General features: G+C 31.8%; 3 protein-coding genes across 5 annotated transcripts; 2 read left to right on the plus strand and 1 right to left on the minus strand.

Annotated features, from left to right (window-relative positions):
* The first annotated feature begins 7,836 nt into the window (after positions 1-7,836).
* LOC108486522 (monothiol glutaredoxin-S2-like) lies at positions 7,837-8,492 on the plus strand. Its single transcript, XM_017790619.2, has one exon. The coding sequence runs from the start codon at positions 7,959-7,961 to the stop codon at positions 8,265-8,267; it is 309 nt and encodes a 102-aa protein (XP_017646108.1). The 5' UTR covers positions 7,837-7,958; the 3' UTR covers positions 8,268-8,492.
* A 390-nt stretch (positions 8,493-8,882) lies between these two features.
* LOC108455619 (acyl-CoA-binding domain-containing protein 6-like) lies at positions 8,883-15,630 on the plus strand. 3 transcript variants are annotated; one of them, XM_053020601.1, is made up of 18 exons: positions 8,883-9,360; positions 9,465-9,545; positions 9,733-9,771; positions 9,919-10,008; positions 10,220-10,301; positions 10,543-10,686; positions 10,824-11,006; positions 11,320-11,386; positions 11,498-11,559; positions 11,825-11,964; positions 12,265-12,391; positions 12,490-12,604; positions 13,141-13,229; positions 13,729-13,812; positions 13,887-14,234; positions 14,328-14,837; positions 14,931-14,990; positions 15,148-15,630. In XM_053020601.1, exons 4-18 carry the CDS (start codon positions 9,971-9,973, stop codon positions 15,226-15,228), a joined length of 2,130 nt encoding a protein of 709 aa, XP_052876561.1. In that variant the 5' UTR covers positions 8,883-9,360; positions 9,465-9,545; positions 9,733-9,771; positions 9,919-9,970; the 3' UTR covers positions 15,229-15,630. The 3 variants fall into 3 exon arrangements, with proteins under 3 accessions (XP_052876561.1, XP_052876562.1, XP_052876560.1); XM_053020600.1 differs by having other exon boundaries at positions 8,885-9,360; positions 9,465-9,585; XM_053020602.1 differs by lacking the exon at positions 9,733-9,771.
* A 1,386-nt stretch (positions 15,631-17,016) lies between these two features.
* On the minus strand, positions 17,017-22,330 carry LOC108460553 (anaphase-promoting complex subunit 7). The gene is given in 19 exon segments (XM_017760117.2): positions 17,017-17,450; positions 17,538-17,598; positions 17,755-17,984; positions 18,109-18,254; positions 18,422-18,515; positions 18,650-18,694; positions 18,777-18,977; positions 19,090-19,140; positions 19,346-19,419; positions 19,584-19,629; positions 19,928-19,987; positions 20,503-20,587; positions 20,746-20,861; positions 21,060-21,122; positions 21,213-21,350; positions 21,827-21,848; positions 21,850-21,875; positions 21,966-22,034; positions 22,137-22,330. Coding segments are annotated over 19 exon segments (1,683 nt in total). The 5' UTR covers positions 22,206-22,330; the 3' UTR covers positions 17,017-17,363.
* Between the last annotated feature and the right edge of the window lie 3,604 nt (positions 22,331-25,934).

Below are 25,934 nucleotides of genomic sequence, written 5' to 3' on the forward strand. Positions count from 1 at the left end.
AAGCATAAATGCTTAGTAAGTTCATATGTAAATAACAAGTAACATAACAATACAAATATACCAAACAACTTTAGCATGGTACCACCAAAACATATATCACATCTTTAAACATCATTCATCATCTTACCACCTTATCGTTGTTGTATCTATTTTAAACCCGAGGGTTAAGAACATACCTATCCAAAGTGTCCATTTCACAACACTTACCCAAAACGTCACTTATATCTTAAGTGCTCTTCCATTAAACTAGAAATTTCACCCGTTGAACACATCGGAATACAACTCGGATACACGGATAATTTGCACATAAGTGCCTCATATGTAATCAAGAAATCATGTAACCCGCCCCTAAGTGAACTCGAACTCAACTCAACGAGCTCGGGCGTTCGCATCCATAAATGAACTCGGACTCAACTAAACGAGTTCGGATGCCTAGTTACATCTCACGAACTCGGACCCAACTCAACGAGTTCGGACATTTGCATCCATAAGTGAACTCGGACTCAACTCAACGAGTTCGGATGCTCAACCATCCTAGTGACATGTCACTTGTATCCTAATCTATTCCTAAGGTTCAAACGGGCTTTTTCCCTCGATCTCACATTTGCCGTCTTCCATGGAATATCGGAACCGATACTCGGTAGCAATTCATATTTATCAAGTAGTAAACATAATTTGCATATTACTCAACATTAACCACAAAGCATAATATTTCACGATTAAAAATCAGCATATCATATAATTAACATTAATAACTTAAAAATAACATTTATGCTACATTATTTACACATGAACTTACCTTAGTACCAAAATATAAAGATTTTGCAATTTAGTCCACAATCTTTTCTTTTCCTCGATCACGACTTGAATCTCGTTTTTCTTGATCTATAATACCAAATTAATATTATTTAATACATACATTTATCAAAACAGCATTTAATCTGAACTTTAAAAAAATTACACTTTTGCCCTAAACTTTTGCATAATTATACTTTTGCCCTAGGCTCTGGAATTAAACTTTATTCCTTATTCTTATGTTTTATAACATGCTGATCACTTTTCCTTCTATGGCAACATCAAATTCTCTCTCTAACATATACTTGTGACTATTAGGTATTTTTGCCGATTAAGCCCTTTTACTCGTTTTCACTAAAAACCGAGTAGCACAAGTTGTCTAACATAATTTAAAACCCCATATTCTATCATAAAACATCAAAATACACAAATTTCACCTATGGGTATTTTTCCAAATATAAACCCTAGGTTGAATTATTGCTAGCATAAGCTTAATCGAGCTTAGGGATTCTAAAACGTAAAGAACATTAAAAACGGGGCTTGGAGTCACTTACTATGGAGCTTGGAAGCTTGAAACAAACCCTAGCTATGGAGAACCCTTGAAATTTTGGCCTAATGAAGAAGATGGACAAAAATTGGCTTTTAATTTTGTTTTTAATTCATTTTAATAACTAAATGACCAAAATACCCTTACTACTAAACTTTCCAAAAATTCCTTCCATGTCCTAATTTTGTCCATGAACTTAAAATTGGTCAAATTTCTATTTAAGGCCTCCTCATTAATATTCCAAAACAATTTCATACTAAAAACTTCTAAAATGCAAGTTTTGCAACTTATTCGATTTAGTCCCTACTTTCAATTTAAGCACTTTAGGCATAGAATTTCATCACAAAATTTTCACACAATCATGCAATCATATCATAAACATCAAAATCATTGTAAAATAATTATTTATATCTCGGATTTGTGGTCACGAAACCACTATTCCGATTAAGCCCTAATTCAGGATATTACAAAAATATTTATATCTGGAGCTACGAAACTCTAAATTAAGTTCCGTTAATTTTCCTTGAAACTAGACTCATGTACCTTTCTACCATAAAATTTCCAGAAGTTTTGGTTTAGCCAAATAGTACAGTTTATTCCTTAAAGTTACCCCTGATTCACTGTCTGACAGTTTTAACCCTTCAGCACTAAAGTTCAATTATCTCATAGTACAGGACTCGAAAACATATAAATTATAACTCCTAACTATTTTTGTACAATTTATAATGATTTTCTCAAATCAGAACAAGGGATTTCGAAGTCATTCTGACTCTGTCTCACACAACTTCAAATATCTCATTATAGGAAATTCTTTTGCTTACATGGTTTCTTTTATAAGAAACTAGACTCAATAAGCTTTAATTCCATATTTTATTTAGCCTCTAACTCATTTTCCACTATTTTTAGTGTATTTTCAAAGTCAGACTATGGCTGCTGTACAAAACTATTTTAGTGTAAATTAACGATGCTAAGTTTATCACACCATATTAATTCATTTCTACCACATTGGTAAGGCTACATATTCATACATCATAAGTATAGACCTATAATCACAAGGTCATCACAAAATCATTCTCATAGGCATGAATTACCTATTTACATCTTCATCAAATGTGCATCATAAACTGAAATCATTTCTCATGAGCTTGGCATACATACCTGTGTTACTCAACATGCTCATATTCATTCATTACTAATCATATAACATGAATTGAATTCACATCTCATCAATTTCATGTAAGTACCTGTACCACTTACAACATGGTCATAACCTTTCTCATTTAGCTTAAATCGTAACTCTCACCATTGAACCATTCGGAAAGCTATCGGATATTCACTAAGCCTCAAACATAGGGTATAATGCCGATGCCATGTCCCAGACATGGTCTTACACTGCCTCTCACATATCCATGCTGATGCATGTTCCAGACATGTCTTACACTAGCACATCTCGTAGCCGATGCATGTCCTAAACATGTCTTACATTGGCTTACATCTCGAGGCCGATGCATGTCCCAGACATATCTTACACTAGCTCTCGTCTCAATGCCGATGTCATATCCCAGACATGGTCTTACACTGGCTCTCATAATGTGGCCGATACATGTCCCAGACATGTCTTACACTAGCACACACACATCGCCCAATGTCATGGCATGAATATCTATTTATTCCTAAGGTTCAACCGGGAGGTTCCTCTACATCAATTCTCATCATACATAATCATTTCCACAATTAAGAAATTTATGTTATATAAATTAAAATACGTGTAATAACAATGTAGTTATATTATTTACATGCGACTTACTCGTTTCTATGGGACATCATATTCCATTGAATTTCTAATATCTTCGACCATCACGTGAATGTTATTAACTTTTGGCATCACTTTCATCATACTCAATATCATCAACACCTTAAATCATAATTTTATCAAAATTCCCTTTACAAAAGTTCTTTATCTATTAAAAACCTTTCATTTTCTACCACAAAACTTCATAATTTGTGCATAATCATCCATGGAAAAACTTTAATACCTTAATAACTTTGCGAATTAATCCCCGAGATAGCTAGATTAAGTTATTACGATCTCGGAAATACAAAATTACTAAAAATGAGACAAAGAAACATACCTAATTGAGCCAAATAAGTTTGCTCAAAACTCAATTTCCATGGCTAGGGTTTCCATGTTTTAATTTTGGGAAAGATGATGAAATAAGATGATATTAGATTTTTATCATCTTTAATTATTTCTATTTCCAATTTAGTCCTTTTCTTTATTTAATTTTCCATGGATGAATCATCATACTTATCTACTAACTCCTCTTAATGGTCTATTTATTATATAAGGACCTCAAATTTTGAATTCTATAGCTATTTGATACCTATAGCTACTAGAACTCAACTTTTGCATTATATGCAATTTGGTTCTTTCCCTCTAATTAGACATGCAATCTATGAAATTTCTTTACAAAATTTTCATATGATATTTTAATCATAATGCAGACCATGAAATAATATTAAAATAGTTTTTCTTCCGGATTCGGATTTGTGGTCCCGAAACCATTATTCCGATTTCACTAAAAATGGCTGTTACAATATCTGAATAGTGCATGTTTGATCTATATTTAAGAAAATCAGGTTGAAATTTGTAATGACTTGGAAGAACCTTATTATGTACCTTGCATAACCTAGGATTTATGTGATTAAACTGTTTCAGTATAGAAATATTGTTGTTACCTCACAAAATCTGTGTTTTTTTTTTTACTTATTAAAATTACTCAGTTGTTGACATTGACATATGCTAGACTTAATAATTTAATAAGTATGATTTCTTAGACGATGTCTAAAAAGGTAACCTTGAAATCAGAACAGACATAGAAATATGCAAATAAGAGGTTAAACTTCAGACTTCGAGAGAAGCCAAATCACTTGTAAATAAAACATGGTTAATAAATAGTCGAGTTGCAATGGATTTTTTTCGTAACATCATTAGCATTATTTAAATAGTTCTAAGTTATGAAGGAGAATTATTCTAACATATACATGCTATTGTGATTTCTCGTAAAGACTTGAATAATTATTTCTTCCTTTATTTAATTTAATTTTAAGCATACTTAGGTTAGTTTAATAGAATTAAAACCCATCACTTTAATTTATTTTTATTACTGACCAATTTGCTTAGTAATTAATTTTGCAATATTTGATTCGTATAAACAATCTCTGTGGAGACAATAACTCTTACTCACTACTTTATTACTTGTCAACGATTGTATATACTTATACATCAATCGAATAATCTTGAGACATTAGTCATGTTTGAGTTAGCTAAAAATGTTAAAATGTTGGGTTGATATTAATGAGTTGTTGGCTGGATTGGGTAATTGGGCTTTGGATTTCGATAGTTTAAATTATATTATATATTATATTTTAAATATAATAAATATAAGTCAGTAAATTCGATAGGTTCAGTTATGAATTTCAATAAAACTTTCTCCTAATCTTGCTTGTTTGCTTGCATCCTTTTAAGAATTTTGTGCAATTAGTCTTGAGATACTAATTGAAGAAGAGGCTAAATCAAAGCAAGGTTACTTCTCTAGAATCCTATTGTGATATACTTTCCTTATATATTGAAATATGCAATCAAAAGACAATATGGGCTAACTTTATGAAGATTTATGTCAACCATTCGTATTTTTTTTTGAATTTTTTAAAATTAAAAATTAATTAATTATTAATATGGCAATCCATGTGTATGGCCATTAGAAAATTTTAATAGTCATTAATTTTTTCATCCATTTTGGTTTGATTTGACAAAAAAGATAAGTTTAAGAGCTAAAAGAGATAAAAAAAAAAATTAAATGGAGGAGTAAAATGACTCTTTTATAAGTTGAAAGATCAAATAAGTCATGATGCCAATAATTTTCTAAGTACATATATGTAAGTAAAACAAGTGAGTCAATTAATTTTAAAAACAGTTTTTAAGGAAAAATTTAGTAGAGAGAAATCTAAATATTAGGTACAAAAATTAGGCTACAAAACATATGTGTAATAAAACTAAAACCATTGTTTGTAGGAGATTAAAAATAATGGGTTGTCTCTTTTAGAAATCCTGTAAACGTGGAAACCGAAGCAAGTAGACTACCTTATGAATCGGGTTTCATTTATTTCACTTAAATTTAATTTTCAAACTCATTTTCGATGGAAATTTATACATAAAACAGAAAGAAGAGAATTCAGATGAAATAAAGGACCCCAAAAAATATTACTCTTGACCTTCCAATTGGGTCGCTATTATGAGACTGTTCCTTTATATCCAAAGTTTGTATATTATGTAGTATATCTATATATGTTTCTTTAGGTCATGGTGAAGAATATTTCCTTCACATCAAAAAAAAAAAAAAGTATACATGTTTGTGTGAAATACGTATTCCTTCGCATTATAATAAAAACAACTAAGATTCCAATGAAAAATAAAGTGAAGGACTTCTTTTGACGACGACGATGATGATGATGGGATTTTTCTAGAATATTTAGAAATTAAATTTATTTATTTATTTATTGATGAAGAAGCCCATGAATTATTTTTAATTTTCGATCAATGAGACAATTCTATTCAGTTGATTTGATCTCATCATCTTGAGATTTTGTTCCATATACTTGAAATTTTATTTTATTTTATTTCAAAATATTATTACTACTTAATTGAAAAAAATAAAAGTATATGTTTAAAAATAATTTTATAAAAAGTACACATGTTGGCAAAAAAAAAAAAAAAAAGCTGTGTGCTGTTGAAAGAGGTGACTGAGGCTCAAAAATCTCTTTCACAAAAAGGAGTTTTTTATTATTGTGGAATATATTTAAAATTTATCTTCAACTCAATTTGAATCAAAATCTCAATATGCAATCTCATTTGATTACTTAATTTGGAATTGAAATGTCATTGTGGTTGTAAAAAAAAAAAAAAAGAAAAAAAAAAGGTTCCCATTGGATAAATCCAACTCATTAGATGCCTCCATGAAAGGAACTACTCCAAATAGTGTATATAGATTTTAAAGAGTTTCAACTTTTTTTCAAAGAAGGAATAAAGATTATTTAGCAATTTAAAAGTAAATGAAATAAACAATTAGGAGGATCAATACACACAAAATAAATTATCAAGAGAAAAGACATATTAAGAGAGTCGAAGTTGTAAACTACTCTCCATACGAGTTAAAGCTTCACCACACTTGTTCCGTTCACAAAAGATATGTAGCAATGAGCTAGAACTCATAGAATGGAGAAGCTTCTTGCACTTATCAATCAAATGAGATAATAAGTCAGATTTAGATGGTGATTTCATAAAAATGTAGCATTGACTTCTATTTCAAGATTGTTAATGTTAAGTTGTCAAGCTAAACTCAGGGTCCATAGCTCAATCTCTACGCTAATAGCTCTAGGGATGTGACGAAAAGAGCCAATCACCTAACTACCTTGATAATCACGGATAACAACACCAACACTAACTTTACTCGAATTCCCTATAAATGAACCCTCAGTATTCAACTTTAGTGATCTAACTCAAACTTTCCCATAAATATTTCCAATAAATTTATAAAGTTCTTGTCGAAATTAAAAAGTTATCCGGATTATGATTTCATCCGTTATCAAATATTAAAAGATTGGTCACAATCAAAATATGATAAATTGGATATATATATATATATATATATATATATATATATATATAATATTAATCTAAAATGTTAATGTATTGTTACTAAGAGAATAATTTAGTTTTTGATATAGAGAGAAAAGGTTAAGGTTTTGAAGATAAATGAAAATTAAATTTAAAATTGAAAAAAAAAGGTAAAAGTATTATAGAGGCCATTGTCTTGAGAGTAAGATTATATTTTGTCTCTATTAAAAAAGGTACAAATTAGTTCATGTACATTAGATTAAATAGTAAATTAATTTTTTCTATTAAAAAGTTCATCTATTTTTACTATTAAAAATTAATGTGCTTAACAAAATAACCAGAGAGTGACATATAGCGTACCACATATATATCATGTTGATGTACGTGTACAGGGACCAGTGTTAATTGTAAAAATAGATGAAATTTTTTTTAGCAAAAGGACTTCTTCTCTATTTAATCTAACTGTACAAGGACTAATTTACTCATTTTTTAGTAGAATAGATAAAATGCAATCTGACTTCTATTATATAAATATTTCCATAGTAATTTTTTACCAAGAAAAATATGAATAAAACGATGAAAGTTGGTAAAAATTATAACGTTTCACCGTACAAAGGACACCAATTCCGTATGCAAAGAAAGATTCGTGATGCTGCTCTATCCTTCTTTTTTGTTCAGCATTTGATCGCTTTATTTTATGATCTAATCGAACAATTTTCTGATGTTTTCCTTTTATTTTTTCATTTTCATTTCCAACAAAAAAGGGAAACTTGCTTTTCTTGCCGACTAAACACCACCAGATTCCTCAAAAACCCTATATAAACCAGTGGGTGTTGAGCATTCAAAGCACTTCACAATCTCAACAACAGCTATACATTTAGCCTCTCACTTGCAAAACCCGTCCTAACTTTTGGCATTGTTTTCCGCATAGTATATCAAATGGAGAGAGTGACAAAGTTGGCATCCGAGAAGCCAGTGGTGATCTTCAGCAAGAGTTCGTGTTGCATGTCCCACACCATCAAAACCCTTTTCTACGACTTTGGTGTCAACCCTGCGGTTCACGAACTCGATGAGATTTCTAGAGGACGTGAAATCGAACAAACTCTTTCGAGGCTCAGTTGCAACCCTTCTGTTCCAGCCGTCTTCATTGGTGGAGAATTCGTTGGTGGAGCTAATGAGGTCATGAGTCTTCATCTTAATCGAGCCTTAATTCCAAGGCTTAGAAGAGTAGGGGCACTTTGGGTTTAATTCAAAAATTAATCCACTAACTTGCATGCCAAGGCACTAATAAAATTGTGATTATTATATATTATTATATATAATCACATAAATTAGATCCATGAAAGTGTAGATTTCAGGTCTAATTAACAGTGAGCACTACTAATTAACGAGTTCTCTTAGTGAGTGGGTATGTTATCTTTTGGTAATGTACTAATTATGTTTTTGAGTAATAAAAGTTGCGATTTACATTTACATTAATCTTTTTTTTCTAACAAACGGTAAAGAATCCTTTGAAAATTGAGAGAATTTTAAAAATATATTAAATTTTAAAATTGACTTGAAAAAATTAGATTAATTTAAATATAGATTAGACTTGGATTAAAATAATCAAGGCTCAAGTCTAGCCCAACTCATTTTCTAACTTTGTAATATATACTACTTTAATATAAACATTTAAAAATGTTATGATATCTATATATAAAATTTTATAAATAAAAAATAAAAATACTAAATACTAAATTAAAAACAATATAAATATATTTTTAAAGTTAAAAATAATGAATAAATTTGGATTAACAATTTATTATATAAGTAGACTCGAAAAATTTTAAGTTCACAAATATAAAATAAAGAGCATTAATATTTGTAGCGAAAATTTGTGAAAATAATACTTGGGAGTTGGTACCATGCATATAAATTGTGAAGCATATAAATGGGCATTTCGAAGAAGATAAATGGATTTGGGTTGCAAAATTTTTGGAGTAAATGGGCCAGGATTGATAATGTATTGTTGTAAAGTATAGAGAGAAGATGGTACAGTGTGATGAAAAGTTATAGCAGGCAGAGGCAGTGATGGCAGCGGCACGCAATTCCCGAGAGAGATGGATCCTTTGTAATGGAGCCCACTGCCGCTCGCCATTAAATGCCTCGAGGCTCGACCATCAAAGTTTTACACTAAACAACAAAACTACACGTATTTTTTTAACATGGTCTCTTTATTTTTGCCATCTTTTTTGACACAGAAACTTATTCAAATTTCCCATGTTATTTCTCACTCTTCCTTAGTCACCCGCATGGAAATAGTAAAAACTGGAAAAGAAAATGGGTGGTTGGAATGAAAGTAAGTTCTTTTGTTTCCATTTTAATTGTAATTTAAGTTTTTATTACATAGTTTTAGTTTTCTTTGTATTAAGCTAAGTAGCTAGCTACCACTATTATCTGTAGGTTGTTAGAGGGACCTTCCAAAGCAAATCTTGGCAAAGGATCTCATAAATCAAACAAAACACAACAGGACAAGACGACCCGGTACTTTGTCTTTCTCTCTCTATCATCACTATTTGCAGAAGTACAGTTCACTTCTTCAATGTGCACCTTCTTAGTGTTCTTTCACACTCCCAAGCTAATGCTTCAACTACTTTCTTCCTCATCTACCTTCATTTCCTCAATGGCCAATTAATTTTATTTCATTTTCCTTTTTTTTATTCTCAAACAGCTCAAGTCCAAGTTTAAAGGTCAAACCTTTTTGTCTCAGGTTTAACATATGACCCGATTGTACTTTGTTTTTATTTGAAAAAAAAATAAAAAAACAGAACTTTGATAAAGGAAGTGTTAGGCTTTTTTGTTGTTTTACGCTGTTTCCTTGATGATAATGTAGCTTCATTTTTTGTGGAAATTTTAGGGCTTTATTTCCTGGTTTTTGATTGAAAGAGTTTTGCTTTGCTTTGGTGAAAATGTTTAGCTTTTCTCGTAGACGCATGAAGCTTGGCAGGTCAGTTTCTTCTTCCCATATATATCATTTTCTATTTTTTATTAAAATTTATGTTCTTTTTACCTTTATGTCAATAAAGAAACTTGGTGGATAAAGGATGCAAACTTGATTAAATATTTCCCCAAATCCCACATCTTTTGTTTTCATGAAGAAGACCTCTTGTTGCTGAACATTGTTCACTTATTTTTAGTATATTTTTGTGTTGATTTAGAGTGAAGAAAGTACAGCTTTCAGAGTCCGCCAATGGAATTAAAAGTCCTATGAGACCGCCCAAACAAAGCAACAATTCAAATGTGAGGCTTTTGACATGTTTGAATTTCTGTTTTGTAACAGTCGGCATGTGTATAATATATTACTCGGTCTTGGTGTGTTGGATATGGCTATGCATACATTATCGTATGGTTAGATTTTTCTATGTTTTTTCATATATTTGGAGTTCATCTCCCCATGCCTCCAATATGAGTACTTAAAGAAAATGAAGAGTCCAAGGAACATAGCGTGTATAAGTTGCTAAAGCCTTCAAATGTGTTTCAGGTTGAGTCTGCTATGCTTGCTGTTAATCATTCTGATGAACTTGAATCCCACTGTCCTCCTGCCCCTGTTATTAATTCATCAGGGAACTCCGAGAATTGGATGGTATTGTCAGTTGCTGGAGAAACGCCTGTGCCACGCTTTAATGTAATATATATATATATATGTATATCGATGTTTTCCATTTGTCTGATTGCTTCATATCTTAGGGTTAATGACTTAATTCAAATTTTGTATATCGGATATGACGGAAATGCTCAAATATTTTTGTGTTCCTTGAGTAGCATGCTGCCACTGTTGTCGGGAACAAGATGATAGTGGTTGGTGGTGAATCTGCAAACGGATTGTTAGATGATGTGCAGGTTCTTAATTTCGACACTTTTTCTTGGACCATGGCATCATCGAAGCTTTACTTGTCGCCAAGCAATCTTCCACTTAAGATTCCTTCATGCAAGGGCCATAGTCTGGTACAATCATATGCGGTGCATTAGGTTTTTCCATTATGTTGCATTCTCTTTGCTTTGCATACTATATAAACTAGCCAAACTGTTGTTCATCTATGCTTGTTAGCTATGATATTAAGTGACCCTGTGTACTGCCACCTCCGTGTCTGCTATTTAGACTTGATTTCAATCTTATTCTTGTAATTTAATGATTTGGTTACTTTGTTTGTGCTACTTTATAGTATCATAGTGCTGGTTCATGTTATTTCTAATGAGTGGGATGCAATGTATTAGGAGTACTGATATTCTTGAGCTTTTTCGTTTTATCCTTACCCAGGTTTCATGGGGGAAAAAGGCCCTCCTGGTTGGAGGCCGAACTGACCCTGCAAATGACAAAGTTTCAGGTTTTGAATTACAGTCTTTTATGGTCTTGTATTGTCTTTCTGTTTCCATACATGATGTTGTACGTTTTTGGTTCTCAAATTTGGCTTTTTTTTTTTTTTTTTTTTTTGCAGTGTGGTCATTTGATACGGAGACAGAATGCTGGTCAGTTATGGAAGCAAAAGGAGAAATACCGGTACTCTTTTCCAACTTATAAAGGCCAAAATACATGTAAATATTGAACACCATAAAAAGAAAAGGCTAAAGAAGAACAGTAAGAAGTAGTAGGAAATATATTCATTCGATAGAGCTTAACACTGGCATGTCATAAATTTACAAGGAATCGTTTGTCTTTTTCTCTTTGCTCCATCCTCTCTTATTTGCCTTTTTGGTTGAGAAACTCCGGGTTTTACTCATTTATTGATGTAAGCATTCCTAACAAACATCCTAATATCTTTCAGGTTGCTCGAAGTGGTCACACTGTGGTCCGAGCGAGCTCCGTTTTAATCCTTTTTGGTGGTGAAGATGCTAAAAAGAAGAAACTGAATGACTTACACATGTTTGATTTGAAGTCCTTGACGTGGCTCACTCTTCAGTGCACGTATGTAGCTTGAACATATTCCTTTATGTCACTTTGCTGATAAAGAAATCATGCTCTTAGCCATGCATCTATTATTACTCAGACACTACATTTTGCTTGAAGAACCCATTCCGACACATTGGTGTGGGGATATGATCCTCTAAGGGCTCTCCAGATACATGAAAATCTTGAAAAAGGAAAATAATGAACATGACTGTGTTCAACACTCACACTTGAATCAAAGTATTATAACTATCCATCTTAAGACAATTCTTATGCTAGAAGCTTCTAATAACTGAATTGTTTTGCGGAACTGTATAGGGGAACAAGACCATCACCAAGATCCAATCACATAGCAACTCTTTATGATGATAAAACTCTTTTTGTCTTTGGTGGAGCATCAAAATCTCGAACATTGAATGATTTGTACTCACTTGACTTTGAAACGGTGTGTAAAAATTCAGAATTCGATGCCAAACATTTATTATTTCTTTGTAATTTTTTATTAGCTTATAATGGTATTTTTATATTTTAATTTTTCCTCAGATGGTATGGTCGAGAATAAAGATACGTGGTTTTCATCCATCTCCAAGAGCTGGTTGCTGTGGAATTCTTTGTGGAACAAAATGGTACATAGCAGGGGGTGGAAGTAGGAAAAAAAGTATGAATGTAACTGGCTCTTTAAAATCATTCTAATCTTTGATGAAAATTGCATTGTAAATGAGTTCGGTCACCTCATTTTCTTACATGTTTTGAAATGGTTAAACATATTGTTGATACCATATCATGTTTCCATATCAAAGCCAATCGGTACTATCTTCTTGATTCCTTCATATGTGTCCACGGATGTGTCTGCTTGTGTGCGTTAAGTCCTATGCTATTCCGGCTCTTCATTTTCTTTTTCTTTAGGTATTTGCATCTAACATTCATGTGTAACACATTCAAATATGAATATGGGGATAATGACCCTTCATGTTGAAGACATGCCCATTTGTATTATTGGTTTCATGTATCACCTATATTTTTGTTACGGGTTTTTAGTTTTCTACCACGGATAGTAAATATTCAAAAGAAAATAAGAGAGGTTGATGAACTTACATGGTCTGTAATAGGGTTTTTATGTATTATTCTTTTTGCATTCATTTTTACTCTTTTTGCTTATATTTACTTGTGTATTTGATTCTGAAATGTTTACAGGACATGCAGAGACTTTCATCTACGACATTCTCAAGTCTGAGTGGTCTGTGGCCATTACGCCTCTTCCATCCTCCATAACCACTAACAAGGTAAGCATAATTTTAATACCCTCATACCGCATGATGTTTTAGAGTCCAAATGGTCTTGCGTCACTTCCATCTTCTATCTCCGCTAACAATGTTAACTTACTGAATTTATTGTTTTGCAAGAAGGGGTCAATTCTTTAAATGATTTGATGCTGTTGCACTGGATGATGTGAATTATATGTAATTGGAATTCTTGTATGCGTTATTTATGTAAAATTATTGCAAACTTCATGGATAGAGATTATCATCCGGTTTTCTAGTTGGTCACAGATTTGAAGTTAAGAAATTATGATAGGATTTGTTTTAAGTAACCGTGTGCAACACATATCCGGTCATAGGAATGAGGATTTGACCCTCCAAGTACATGCAAAGTTTAGAAGAAATTTAATCTGACACTCCTAAGTCCGAGTTATTTAGCTAGAAAGCATCCCTTAATAAATGACACTTCTCCTCAGTGATATGATATGGGACCGTATTATTCTAAAATTATCTGTTCTTGCAGGGATTTAGCCTAGTACTCGTGCAGCACAAGGATAAGGATTTTCTTGTTGCATTCGGCGGATGCAAAAAGGAGCCATCAAATCAGGTTTGAAGTTCAATTTTTAATGTTTAGGCTGATTTGAACTTGTTCAGATTGTAATTACTTTATCTGTTGCACAGGTTGAAGTATTGATCATTGAGAAGAACGAATCATCCATGGGGCGTCGATCTACACTCAGTAAATCTGTGGGACAAATGCAGTTTGCGAAACGTTCATCATCTGCGGGGCCGGCTAGCCAAATGATTAATGGTTCTTCCCAAAGTTCTGTTGCTTCTGCTGCAAAACAAAATTTAGCCTCTGTAATCGAACACGGTTCAGGTAGGAAATCGTTGTCCGAATTGACTTTTATGGATCAAAATCATCCTTCTGAAAATGTCTCACTACGAAAGCAATTTCGTATTGAGGAAGAACACAACACAACTGTTAGAATAACAAAGAATTCAGACGATTCGAGTTCTATTCTGCAGGTAATCATAAAAGCTTCATTCAATTAGTAATCGCACCTAAGATGATTAACACCCGTTGAAATATTCCATTAATATAACATATTTCTGTTCTAGGCAACAGAAGAGAAAATGAATCAGTCTGAAACCGGAGTTAGGATTAGTGCTCCTGGCACAAAAATCAGTTCAGAGTTTGGAACTGAATGTTTAAATCCGCTGGTTGAAGGGATCGCAAATGATCCCGTAGATAACGATAATTTTGTGTTTCCGGAAGCAGATGATAGATCAGGAGCCCTGTCGGCTCCTACAAGTATATATCAATTTTACGACACAAGAATGGCTTCCCTAAGTAGAAAAAACGGAATTTTAGAAGTACAATTGGCAACCGCATTGGCAAGCCGAGACACAGCAGAGAGAACTTTAGCTGCAGCTCTCAAGAGCAAAGAGGAAATGGAGAAAAAATTTGCAGACGCGATGAAGGAGATGGAACTGCTAAAAGAGAAACTAACAGGTATAGAACTTGCACATGAAGAAGCCAACAACTTATCTAACATAGTCCACTCAGACAATGTAAGACTTGAACACGATGTGGCTTTCCTTAAGGCTGTTCTTGACGATACTCAAAAGGTATTGATTTTTTCATCCAATGCCTAATTCATCATGGAAACTTGCGCTTTTAGATTGTATTTCAATGAATGCCTGATTTGAGTTTTATTCTAGGAGCTTCACTCAACGCGAGGAGTCCTTGCAGGAGAGAGGGCCAGAGCATTCCAGTTACAGGTTTGGCTTTGAACCTAACTTTTATCATGTGCATGTGGAACCTGAGGTTAACTCGTGCAAGAATCATATTTGAGTTTATTCCAAATGTTCACATTAGAACCGATTGATTAGTTTTCAGTATATGCTAAAATTAACCTAATCTTATATTGGAATGTAGGTTGAAGTTTTCCATCTCAAACAAAGGTTGCAATCAATGGAGAACCGAGCACCCACTCCTAGGAAACCATTCAATGTATAGTGTCTCAGATCAGATCTTACCCATTGTAGTCATTCATGTATCTATTTGCCATACGTGATCCCTGGTACATGAAAAACTGTCGAACCTGGCCGGAGTCGAGCCTTTGTCTGCAAAACAAAGCATGAGATCTGTATTCTGTAGTCTACCTCATTCCCATGTAAATATAAACAATTAAGTCGCATGTTTCCTCGTATGTATCCTGTTTCTAGTTCAAAGACAACGGGCGAACTTACAGCAAGGTTGCGGTTAGAGTTGGAAAATTGGTGCTGCTGAGGAGTTTTAGCCTGTTTCTTTGCCTCTCAATTCAATGCAAAACGTGTGTTCAATTGCCTTGGAACTTATTCTGTATATTTATTGCAAGATCTCATTTTGTACATCTTATTGTTGCCAATGTGCAAAGAATTCGAATCCATCATTTTCAGTTTTACATTCTTAGCTTTTGTTGTGTCTTCTTTCAAGGGTTCATTTGTTCAATGGTAAAGGTTTTTTTTTTTTTGTAAACAGGCTCAACTAAATTCATAACTAAAAAGAAATCTATTTGTATTAGAATTAAATCATGTGTTGTTTACTTCACGGAAAATATCTTACCATAAAATGTTTTCTCCAATTTTTTATTATTTTTGAAAAACAATTTGGTCAATATAGGTTTATAAAAATTAATAATTATTTCTTTTAGAAATTAAAAATAGAGCTTCAAATTAATTTGAATCAAGCTTAATATTATCATGTTTTAATTTTAATTTAAACCAAGCTTAATATTATCATGTTTTAATTTTAATATTGAAATACCGATATCAAATATTATAAATTTTAATATTTTTAAACATGCATGTTTAATTGCTTATATTTAATGATATAATAAATTATTAATATAATTAATATAATTTTATTCCAATAAATTATTTAATATTACAATTTTGTTTTAATAAAAATTCTAACACCAATAATAATTTTAAGTTTTAAATAGTGTTTTAAATATTTTATTAATAATATTTATATTAATATTTTAATAATATAAATATAGGTATTTGTTTAAATTATGCTTAAGTTCATTTATACTTTCCAGGCCCATGTATCACTATATACTTATATAAACTTCAAATTAAATATTAATTAGGCACTATTTATTATTAAGTTTATATAATATGTTAATTATTATAAAATATGACTTTATTATAAATAAATTTCTGTTGCAAAAAAAATATTTATATAATATTTTGTAACAAATATAATAATGTAATGTTTTGTTTAGTTTATACTTTTAAAAAATTCAATAAAATTTGTCAAACAACAAAATATATTTTAAGTAAAATTATTTAAACACCTGAAAATATTAACTTTTCATAAAATCAATTATTTTTCAAAATCCATTTTAAATAAATTAATTTTAGGTATGTATTTACTATAATATATTTTTCATTCATAAATTATTTTTAAAAATTAATATTTACTAGATTATGAAAAAATTAGATTACAAATATGTTTATAAAATAATGTAAAAGAATAAATGAAATTTTTATTAAAATGGAAAATTAGAAAATTAAAATCTATAATGCTTAAGTTCAAATTTCATCATGTATATTTTTCTAAATTTTATGTAAAACTATAAAAATATTCTCATAATACTAATTTTATACAAAATGACAGAAAACACTCATGTTTTTTATTTTATAGAAAAGTATGGATTTTCAATAATTCCTTGAGTGAGTTATTCAACTCAATCATAGATATTTATTTGTTTGACAAAACGATTTTCAATAGTTAAATGTATATTACTAAAAAACAATATTCTTGATCGGTAAATATAATTATATCATTTAATTTAACAGAGAAATTCAAAATTAGACGGAAACTCCTGTCTTAACTGTAAGTATATTTCCATGCAAAATTGAACCAGTGAATAATCAGTTTCAAATATACATTGTCAAATATCAAACAATGATTTCAAACTTTAACTTCAAATTTCCACTGCATGTTGATTTCTGGCATCCTCATTATAAATTTGCTGCATATAATTTCAGATTCAGATGGCAGAGTATGGATTCTCAACTTGGTTCATCATCGGTTTTTCTTCTCGTAAATATCGATTATGCTCGAGAGTCATCCAATATTTATTGAACACATGACTACAAATCCTACAGAAGCTCGGCCTCTTCTTGTTCTGCATCTGCATCATCAACCTCATTTTCTTCCTCTTCTTCAGGCGCATCCGGATCCACCCCCTACAAGAACTCACTCGTTTAGTATTTGGATATCTATTTTCAAAGAAAAGAAAAGACGGACAGCACAAGCACAAGCACAAGACCGACCTTCATCTGCTTTTCCAGGCGTTCTAGCCCCTTTTTGGCAGCTTCATTTTGAGGATTTATTCTGTAAAATGAATAAACATTAATAGGATTCATCGAAAAGGTAATAGCAATTTTCTCAGTTGGATTATTTTAGACATGAAAGCTTCTTCCATATTCATTTGAACTTCTTGACCACGTGCAGTGTAGAAAAAGAGAATCACAGAGCATATGAATTCACCTCAATGCAGATTGATAATGTGACAAAGAGTCTTGAAGCATATTTGTAGCAGCAAATACTTGAGCCAATTTGACATGAAGAGAGTCATCAGCCCAATCTTTGAGATAACGCTCAAGAAGAGATACAGCATCCCCATTTCGTCCCTCGATGACATGGAGCTCAGCTAAAGCTAATGCAGCTCCAAGGTAACCTGGTTCCAGCCTGAGTGCTGATTCATAGAATTTTTTTGCCTGTTACCATTTTGGGTTAGAGTCAAACTTATTAAAACTTGCCTTCAGTGGCAATATCTAGTCGAGTCATGCTAAGAATCTTCAGTTTGGTAACATAGCTAAGAAAAGTCTATTGGAGGTTTACCTTCTCCCTACCACCAGAATTGCTAGCATGAACATCCCCAACTAATTTCAGTGCCTTTGCGGACTGAGGCATAGCCTTCATTGCCTCTCTAGCAGCATAGAGGGCCTCCTTGACTTTAGAAAATGCCAGATAGGAATGAACTAAACCTGAAATTATAAACAGTCAAAAGTTGGCAATGCCTCCCCAGGCTTGTGATTAATTCTTTCTTACACTAGAACTACATCAAGCAAATAGATGAAATGATTGGAAAAAGATGAATCTTATGCAACTGAATAGTAAATTTTGCACATTCTTTTCTCCATAAAATTCAAACCTTGATATGAACGGAGATCAGCTCTCAGTTCTTGAGCTCCCCTAAAGGCCATTACTGCAGATTCTGGCCGCTTCAATGCTAACAGCAGGTTACCCTAAGAGCATGCAGAAAATTATAGCAAATGACAAAATTGAATTATATTTGACCAGGAAAAGAAAACCACAGAAAGATTTGTTAATGAGGATAATCATTAATCACCCTTCTGTTGGATGGAAAATTTTTCAATACCTTCATTAAGTAACCAGGAATGTGCCTCTCATCAATTTTGATGCTCTGGTTGTAAAGAATAAGTGAATTTGTGAGATATGCAGATATCTAAGAAGAGGTGATGGACCACTAAAGATAAACCAGGTACCTTTTCAGCGTAAGATAATGCACCTCGCTCATCTTTCCTTTCCCACAAAACAGATAAAGCCACAAAAACTTCCGGTCTTGTAGGATCAATACTTAGCAAATCATGCACTAACTTGTTCAACTTTGAATAATCAGACTTCATTTTTAGAAGCATTGCATACTCGTCCATGCAAGTCACAACATAAGGATCAACGGAGCGAACCTGCAAGGATAACAAACTTGAATATGTTAACATTCATGATAGAAGTGCAAGCATAGGCAGAAAAAGAATAAGCAATAATTCATTGACTAGAAAAGCTTTGAATTATAACAACCTTCTCAAAATTCATTATCGCCTCATCATTTTTTCCTATGATGGCTTCGACCTGGGCATAGAAACAAGTCAATAGAAAATAGTAAAAATTTGAATGATCTAGATGCTACAAACAACCTACAACTGGCAAGATTTAAAATGCACATACTCTTTTAGCCTTTTCTTCTTCTTTTAAGCTAAAATTACCTCATTAGTTTTCTTCCCGCTAAGCAGATAAATAAACATGCTAGATTCACTAGAATGCAGCCATCACTAACCTTAGCCATTTCAAGTAATATATGAGTGTTATTAGGGAAACGTTGTAAAAGTTCTGCTAACAGTTCCAAACCGCCTGCAGAAAGATTTAAGGAAATGTAAATCTATATTGAAAGGAATTGATAAAGCAGATAAGTTAACAAGATCTAGCATAATAAATAACTTCTGCAAATGAAAATCTACAAATACAATCCAGTCTAGATTACAGAACTTCAAATATTGAAAAGAAAACTATCTTACCTTTGTAATCATTTGAAGCAATGCAACATTGTGCTTCAACATACCGCTGCACAAAGTCAACAAATCACTAGTTAGACTAAGCTTTAAAATTTGATACAATGTGCTTCTGAGGTGAAGGCTCTGACAAGATTCGTAGAATGCTATCAAAGTAGAAATTAGCATTGACATAAGAAATGAAACTAAAACAATAAAGAAAGATGTAACACAAAGAGTGAAGCAATATTTTTTAGGGAAGCACATGATCAAATATGCCAAAATATTTTCATATTATTCATCAAGGAGCATTAAGATAATAAGTAGCTCATTATGGGAGAAGAGTGTCATCCATTTCATTTTGTTCTTACTTGCAGCCAACGGCTTGAGTCACCATGATCTAATTGAGCCCTCCCACCTCTATTTGGTGTCTAGATTTCAATTGGAAAATAAAAAATGTTAGATAATAAAGAAACATAGTTACAAAAACCATACAAATATATATAGACATATAAAGTTACAGTAACCATATTGAAGCTTATAACCAAAGGGGCATAAAAAAGATTTAAGACAAAAGGAAAATCTCCTGTTCAAGGTGCTTAGTGCACTATAAATTGCAGCTCTCGAAGTCAAATAACAAATTAGACTGCACTAAAAATGTAAATCAACTTTTATTTATGAATATAATTGGCTAAATGACTATATCCATGCAACTTGGCCAACATATTACACGTGAAAAACTTTCAAGTTTATCAATAAGACTATCGGCAGCCTGCATGAGGATGACAAATCCATAAACATAGTGCCCAATTTGAACCCTTAAATACCTCACAATAAAAGCCCTATGGGAATTCAACGAGATCTAACAGCAAAGAAAAAGCACATCATACATACTTGTTTAGCAGACCAGAGATAGGGACAGGGCATGAAACTTAAATTCACATACCTGAGGGAACAACGAAATTATGTCTTTGGCACTGGCCCCTAATTCAGCCAAGGCTATGATAGCCTCAATGACATAAGGACATTGCCTGCCAAAGAATAATCCAAAAGACACATGCTTTCGGAAAGTTAGCACCAGTTTTAATGAATAACAGCAAAAACAAAGAGACAAGCAATAACAATTAAAGATATCATCCACAAAGCATGAAGAAAATATCAAGAAAATAGGAATGACAGATTGACAAACCTTAAACATTCCCTGTAACAAGTAACAGCACCACGGGTATGTTTAGTATTTCGATAAAGCTTTGCCATCAATAAACTCATCTGCAAATTTCTTGCTTTGCTAGGAATTCCCTCCATCTGCAAGCTCAAAGTAATGAAAAATGAAAATTTCACAAAAATAAGTGGAAAAAGAAGTACAAGAAGCTGAAAAAAGAATAGACTTTAAATCAAACTTCATTAAACGAAAACTTATTCATCCAAAATACACTCTCCAAGAAAGCAAGTCAAGAGTAATAATCAAACAGAGAAACAAAGTAAATTAGAAACGAATAAAACCTCAACAAGGGCCACTTTGTTTTCACTTAGAGCAAAATGACAAGAAGCAATTTTGAACTTCACCTGTAATGGAGAATCAAACAGAACTGCAATAAGCATTTCAGCTTGCAAGAAAAAGTGAAGATCTCAAAGTTAATTCAAAATAGAAAATACCTCGTTTTCATTTATAGCACAAATGTTAAAAGAATTTGGAGAAGAGGACCTGTTTGAGGCAGACAATGCACTTCTAGAAGATGTAGAATTTTGCTTGGGAATAATCTTATAATACTGCAAGGCTTGCTTGTACGTATGCTGAAAGCATGCAGGAAAAAATGCCAAAAAGATTAAAACAACAATTTTTCCTTTGTCTACCGATCTCTGAATATCAAAGTATTTCAGCGCATGAATCACACTTTCTAACTAAATCCTTTTCAAATACAAATCCGCATGCCAATTTTACCAAACTTTCATAACAAATTCACTTAACTTTTCCCAAGACAACTATGTAAAAAGCTCAAAAATCCATTTTAGAAGGAAAAAAATAAGACATAAAATAGATATAAAGATGAATTAAATGTAACTATTAAAAACTTAACAAAAATATTTTTTTAGAAAACTAGCAGCGCATTTATATTTCATACCAAATCTTTTCAACTACGGTGAATGAATTAAGCAATTCTACAAATACAATTAACTGATTTTGTTCTGATTATTCTAAAAGTGTCTATTTATGTTCTTTTTTTTTTCCAGAAAATCACATGAAAAAATTGTTAAAAAAAAGAGCTTACAATCGCTCTACGATACTCTCTCCCGAAACAAAGCATCGCCAAGAAGAACCTGCAGAAATAAACAAAAAAAATATATATGAAAAAGAAATTTGAAAACTCATTTTTAATAAAAAAAGTAAAAATAGAATAAAATAGTGACCAGATTTTCAGCCTTGAGATGTGGACTAGTTTCGGCATTAACAGTAGATGATGAAACAAGGAAAGAACCCTATAGGAACCAAACAAAAAAAAAATATTAATCAATTAGAGAAAATTTAAGTTAGGTTTATTTTAATCATAAAAATTAATACATGGAAAAAGAAAAGATTACAAGAAGCTGAGCGGAGTTAAAGAGAGCATTGTCGAGAAGAGCAGTGATTTGCTCCTTTGGGACGTCCATTTTCGAGAGCTGCAAAAACAGTGAGGCTCTGTTTAGGGAGTTCTCTTCCTTTCTTTCCTTTTTTTTTTTTTTTTCGTTTTTCTGTTCCAAATGACAAAAAGTAAATTACAGTATTTAATTTTAATTGAAATTTTGCCCGAAACAACCCGCCCCGGCTTTTGAATTTGTAAAACCCCGCTTTTGCACCTGAACATATAAAATTTGGACTAAATATTTGGCATATGTTACAATTTAGCCCCTGAATTTTATATTCCAGTCTTTAATTTTTATTGTCTTGCTTTAATATTTTAAATTATTATTCCGTTATAAATTTTAATTCGAAAATTAACAATGTTAAATGAAAATAATCTACAATATCTTACTATGTGGCAGAGAGAATGTCTGGTAGAATGTATACACGGGTAAACAGTGATCTTCACCTCAAAATGATAAATATATTTTTAGTTCCTTTAAAGTTTATAAACTTATAAGTTATTAAATGATAAAATTATAATTTAATTCTTAAAACTTATGATTAATCTCTGGCTCTTCTAAATTTACTTTCTAGTTTCGTCCTGTTACGTGACACTTAATATATTATCTAAAATTATATTTAATTAAATGAAAATAAAAATATTATTTTTAACTCTTCCCTTGTTCTCTCTCACACAAACAGTGAGCACGACAGTTAGAATTGTTGCTACAGACATCAAAACCTTGATGTTCAATGGTGTGTAGATGAAAATCTCTCCATTGTAGCAAACATCCCTCGGAGCTTTTGTCACAGCAAAACTGGTAAAGAATCTTTTAACCCCCGTCCCTACCCATTTGTCTTCTCCAAGAATGACAAACATATATATATATCGATATGATAGGGGTGTATGAGCTAAACGCATTTTGGTGATGAAGCCTTTTAGGCTTATGAATCATATAACTATATAGAATTTTAATCTTTCTGTTTTTTTCACATTATTTTGGCTTAAATACCCATTTGCCCCCTGAATTTAACATATTCTTCCAATTTGATACTTATAGTTTTTCTTGTCCCAACTTAGTACTTGAACTTTTTTCCGTCAACCATTTTAGTATTTTTTTTTTTGTAACGTCGTTAAGTTTGGATATGTGTTACTCTACAATTGCGACACATGTCACTAATGACAATATTTTTTTAAAAAATCTAAAAATTATACAATATTTAAAAATTTCAAATATATAAAATAAAAAGCCTAATATTCTAACACATGATAAAAAAAAATGTTTAACACCCTTTACCCATTCCGACAATCGGTATTAATAGAAGATGTTATGATAACACTTTCAAATTTGTACAAAATCGGACCTTTATACTAGTAGCTTTTTCATCACGTATTATTGTTCTATAAAACAAGTTTACCACATCTAGAATATTTAGATATGATCTAAAATCATTTTAGGCCATCAAATGCACATAAAAATCGATCTGAAGCACATAACATAGCGAAAGTCTTAAAATCATTTGAAAAAATCAAATTGAAACAATTTAATAAAATCATAAAATTTAGTTAAAAACCTTTTAAAACCTTTAAAATAATCTTAAAACCATTTTGTGGGTGATTAAAGGTGTCCGGAGTTAATTTAGAGCTTCGATGGGCTCAAGACATTAGAAAAAGTATAGTGGTATTTAATGAGGGGCTATGTATCGATAAATAACCACTATGTACCGATACGTAGGGGCAATCTATTGTTACTTAGCCCTTTTATTATAGTTATTTAGCTACTGACTTCAAAAGTTTTAATACTTGAAGCATAAGTTCTAGAACTTGGACTCTTGGCACCAAAAATTAGTTCTAAAATGCTATAAATCATCTTCAAACACTACCAAATAATATCAACAAGTTCTAAATAAATTCAAACACATTCAAATGACATTTTAAACAACATTCAACACAAAAGTTAAGCTTGATGAAATTTCAAGCCATGGTTTAATTTACAAATCATCAATTAGAATCATAGAACATCATAAATACATTTCTTTATATGGTCTAAACTCTTGTGTACATTCCATCACTAACAAGTTCTAGTACAATATAATAGGTTTAATCCTTTTTAGTCCTCGAGTAGTGATGTGATGACTCCAAGTCACAATCTCAATCTTCTCGGAGAGATTTTTACCTACATATTTAAACAACTAATGCAAGTTCAGGCGCTTAGTAAGTGCTTATGGTGATGCGTCGTAAACCAACTAAAAATCTAATTAAGGAAAGTGCGCCTATCAATTAATATTATAGCTACGGTGAGCACAGATTTCCTTTCTACGAGGACTAAAAGTACTAGTAATTACTGTCTTTCTACTATTTAATCGATAAATTGAGTGATGGATTAAAACTAAAATTAACTAAACTAATTAACTACGAACATGACAAAGAACAAGTTAGGAAAATAAACTATTAACAACCAAGAAGCAAAACAATACCTAAGAAAGAATTTACCTAGATTTCATCTGTCACTACCAATCTAAGTTTTACAATTTCTACACTTAGTATATTGATTCGCAGAAATCTTTAAATTATGCTAATATCTGTCTTCAAGAATAAGAGCAACTGACTCTAGGTTCATTAATTGAAAATTTCTTTCTAATGAAAACCCCTATTATCGCATTAACTCAATCTATGGATTCCCTATTAGATTTGATTCTAATACATGCAACTCCACTCAATGATGCTAAATCTACTCTTAAACATGGTCTATTCCTCCTCTGATTTAAGCACATCAAACATGGATCAATAGTGTAGAAATATAAAAACCAAGAATTAAGCACACATAATTGAGAACAAGATCTAAGTCTTTATTGTGTAAAATAAAAATCAAACAACATAATTCATCATAGGGTTCATCTCCCCTAGGTATTTAGAAAATTAGTTCATGCTTACACATAAAAACATTCAATGTACAGTATAACCACAAGAAATAAAGAAACTCATGATGGCTTCCTAAGAAATCAACTGGGAGTCTTCAATCTTGATAGAAAATCTGCTTTAGAATCAGCTTTAATAGTGTTTTTTGAGTTGTTTTCTTGAGTATTTCATGACAGCTCACTCCTATCTTCTTCTTTTTTGTCATATATAGGTCTCAGAATGCCCGAAAGATCTTAAAAATCATTTTTTTCTGCTGTTTGAAGTGTAATTTGCTAAATCAACACGGCCTACCACATGACCGTGTGGCAACCCATGTGTCCAAGCCGTGTGGAATGGTCCAGCCCGTGTGGCTCTTGTAACTCGCTCTGATTTTCTGGTTTTCGCTTGTTTTTCACTTCTTTTTGCTCCCAAATGCTCTTTTAAGTATTAAAAACATGAATTTAAAGGACTGGGAGCATAAAATTCACAATTAACATCGAATAATCACCCAAAAACGCATTAAGAATGAGATTAAAGCATATTACTTTTAGCACCTATCAATTATCCCCACACTTAAGCGTTTGCTTGTCCTCAAGCAAAATTCTCAACCCACATTCAAGTTAACTTTTCTCAATTTATTGTTTTCACTGATAATATCTTAGGATAATTTACAGATAATCATGCATTGGAAATTCACACTAAAATGACACCAATGGTCTGTTTGTTTCATTGAAAATGACTTCCAGAAAATAATTTCTGAAAAATGACTTGCTTTTCTGAAAAAGTTAATAATTTATAGTGTTTGGATGAATTTGTGTAAAATATTTTCTACTGTTCTTAAAAATATTTCATAAAAAGCATTTTCAATGAAACAAAC

This window comes from Gossypium arboreum, chromosome 10 (assembly GCF_025698485.1).
Source record: "Gossypium arboreum isolate Shixiya-1 chromosome 10, ASM2569848v2, whole genome shotgun sequence".
NCBI classification, from domain to species: Eukaryota; Viridiplantae; Streptophyta; class Magnoliopsida; order Malvales; family Malvaceae; genus Gossypium; species Gossypium arboreum.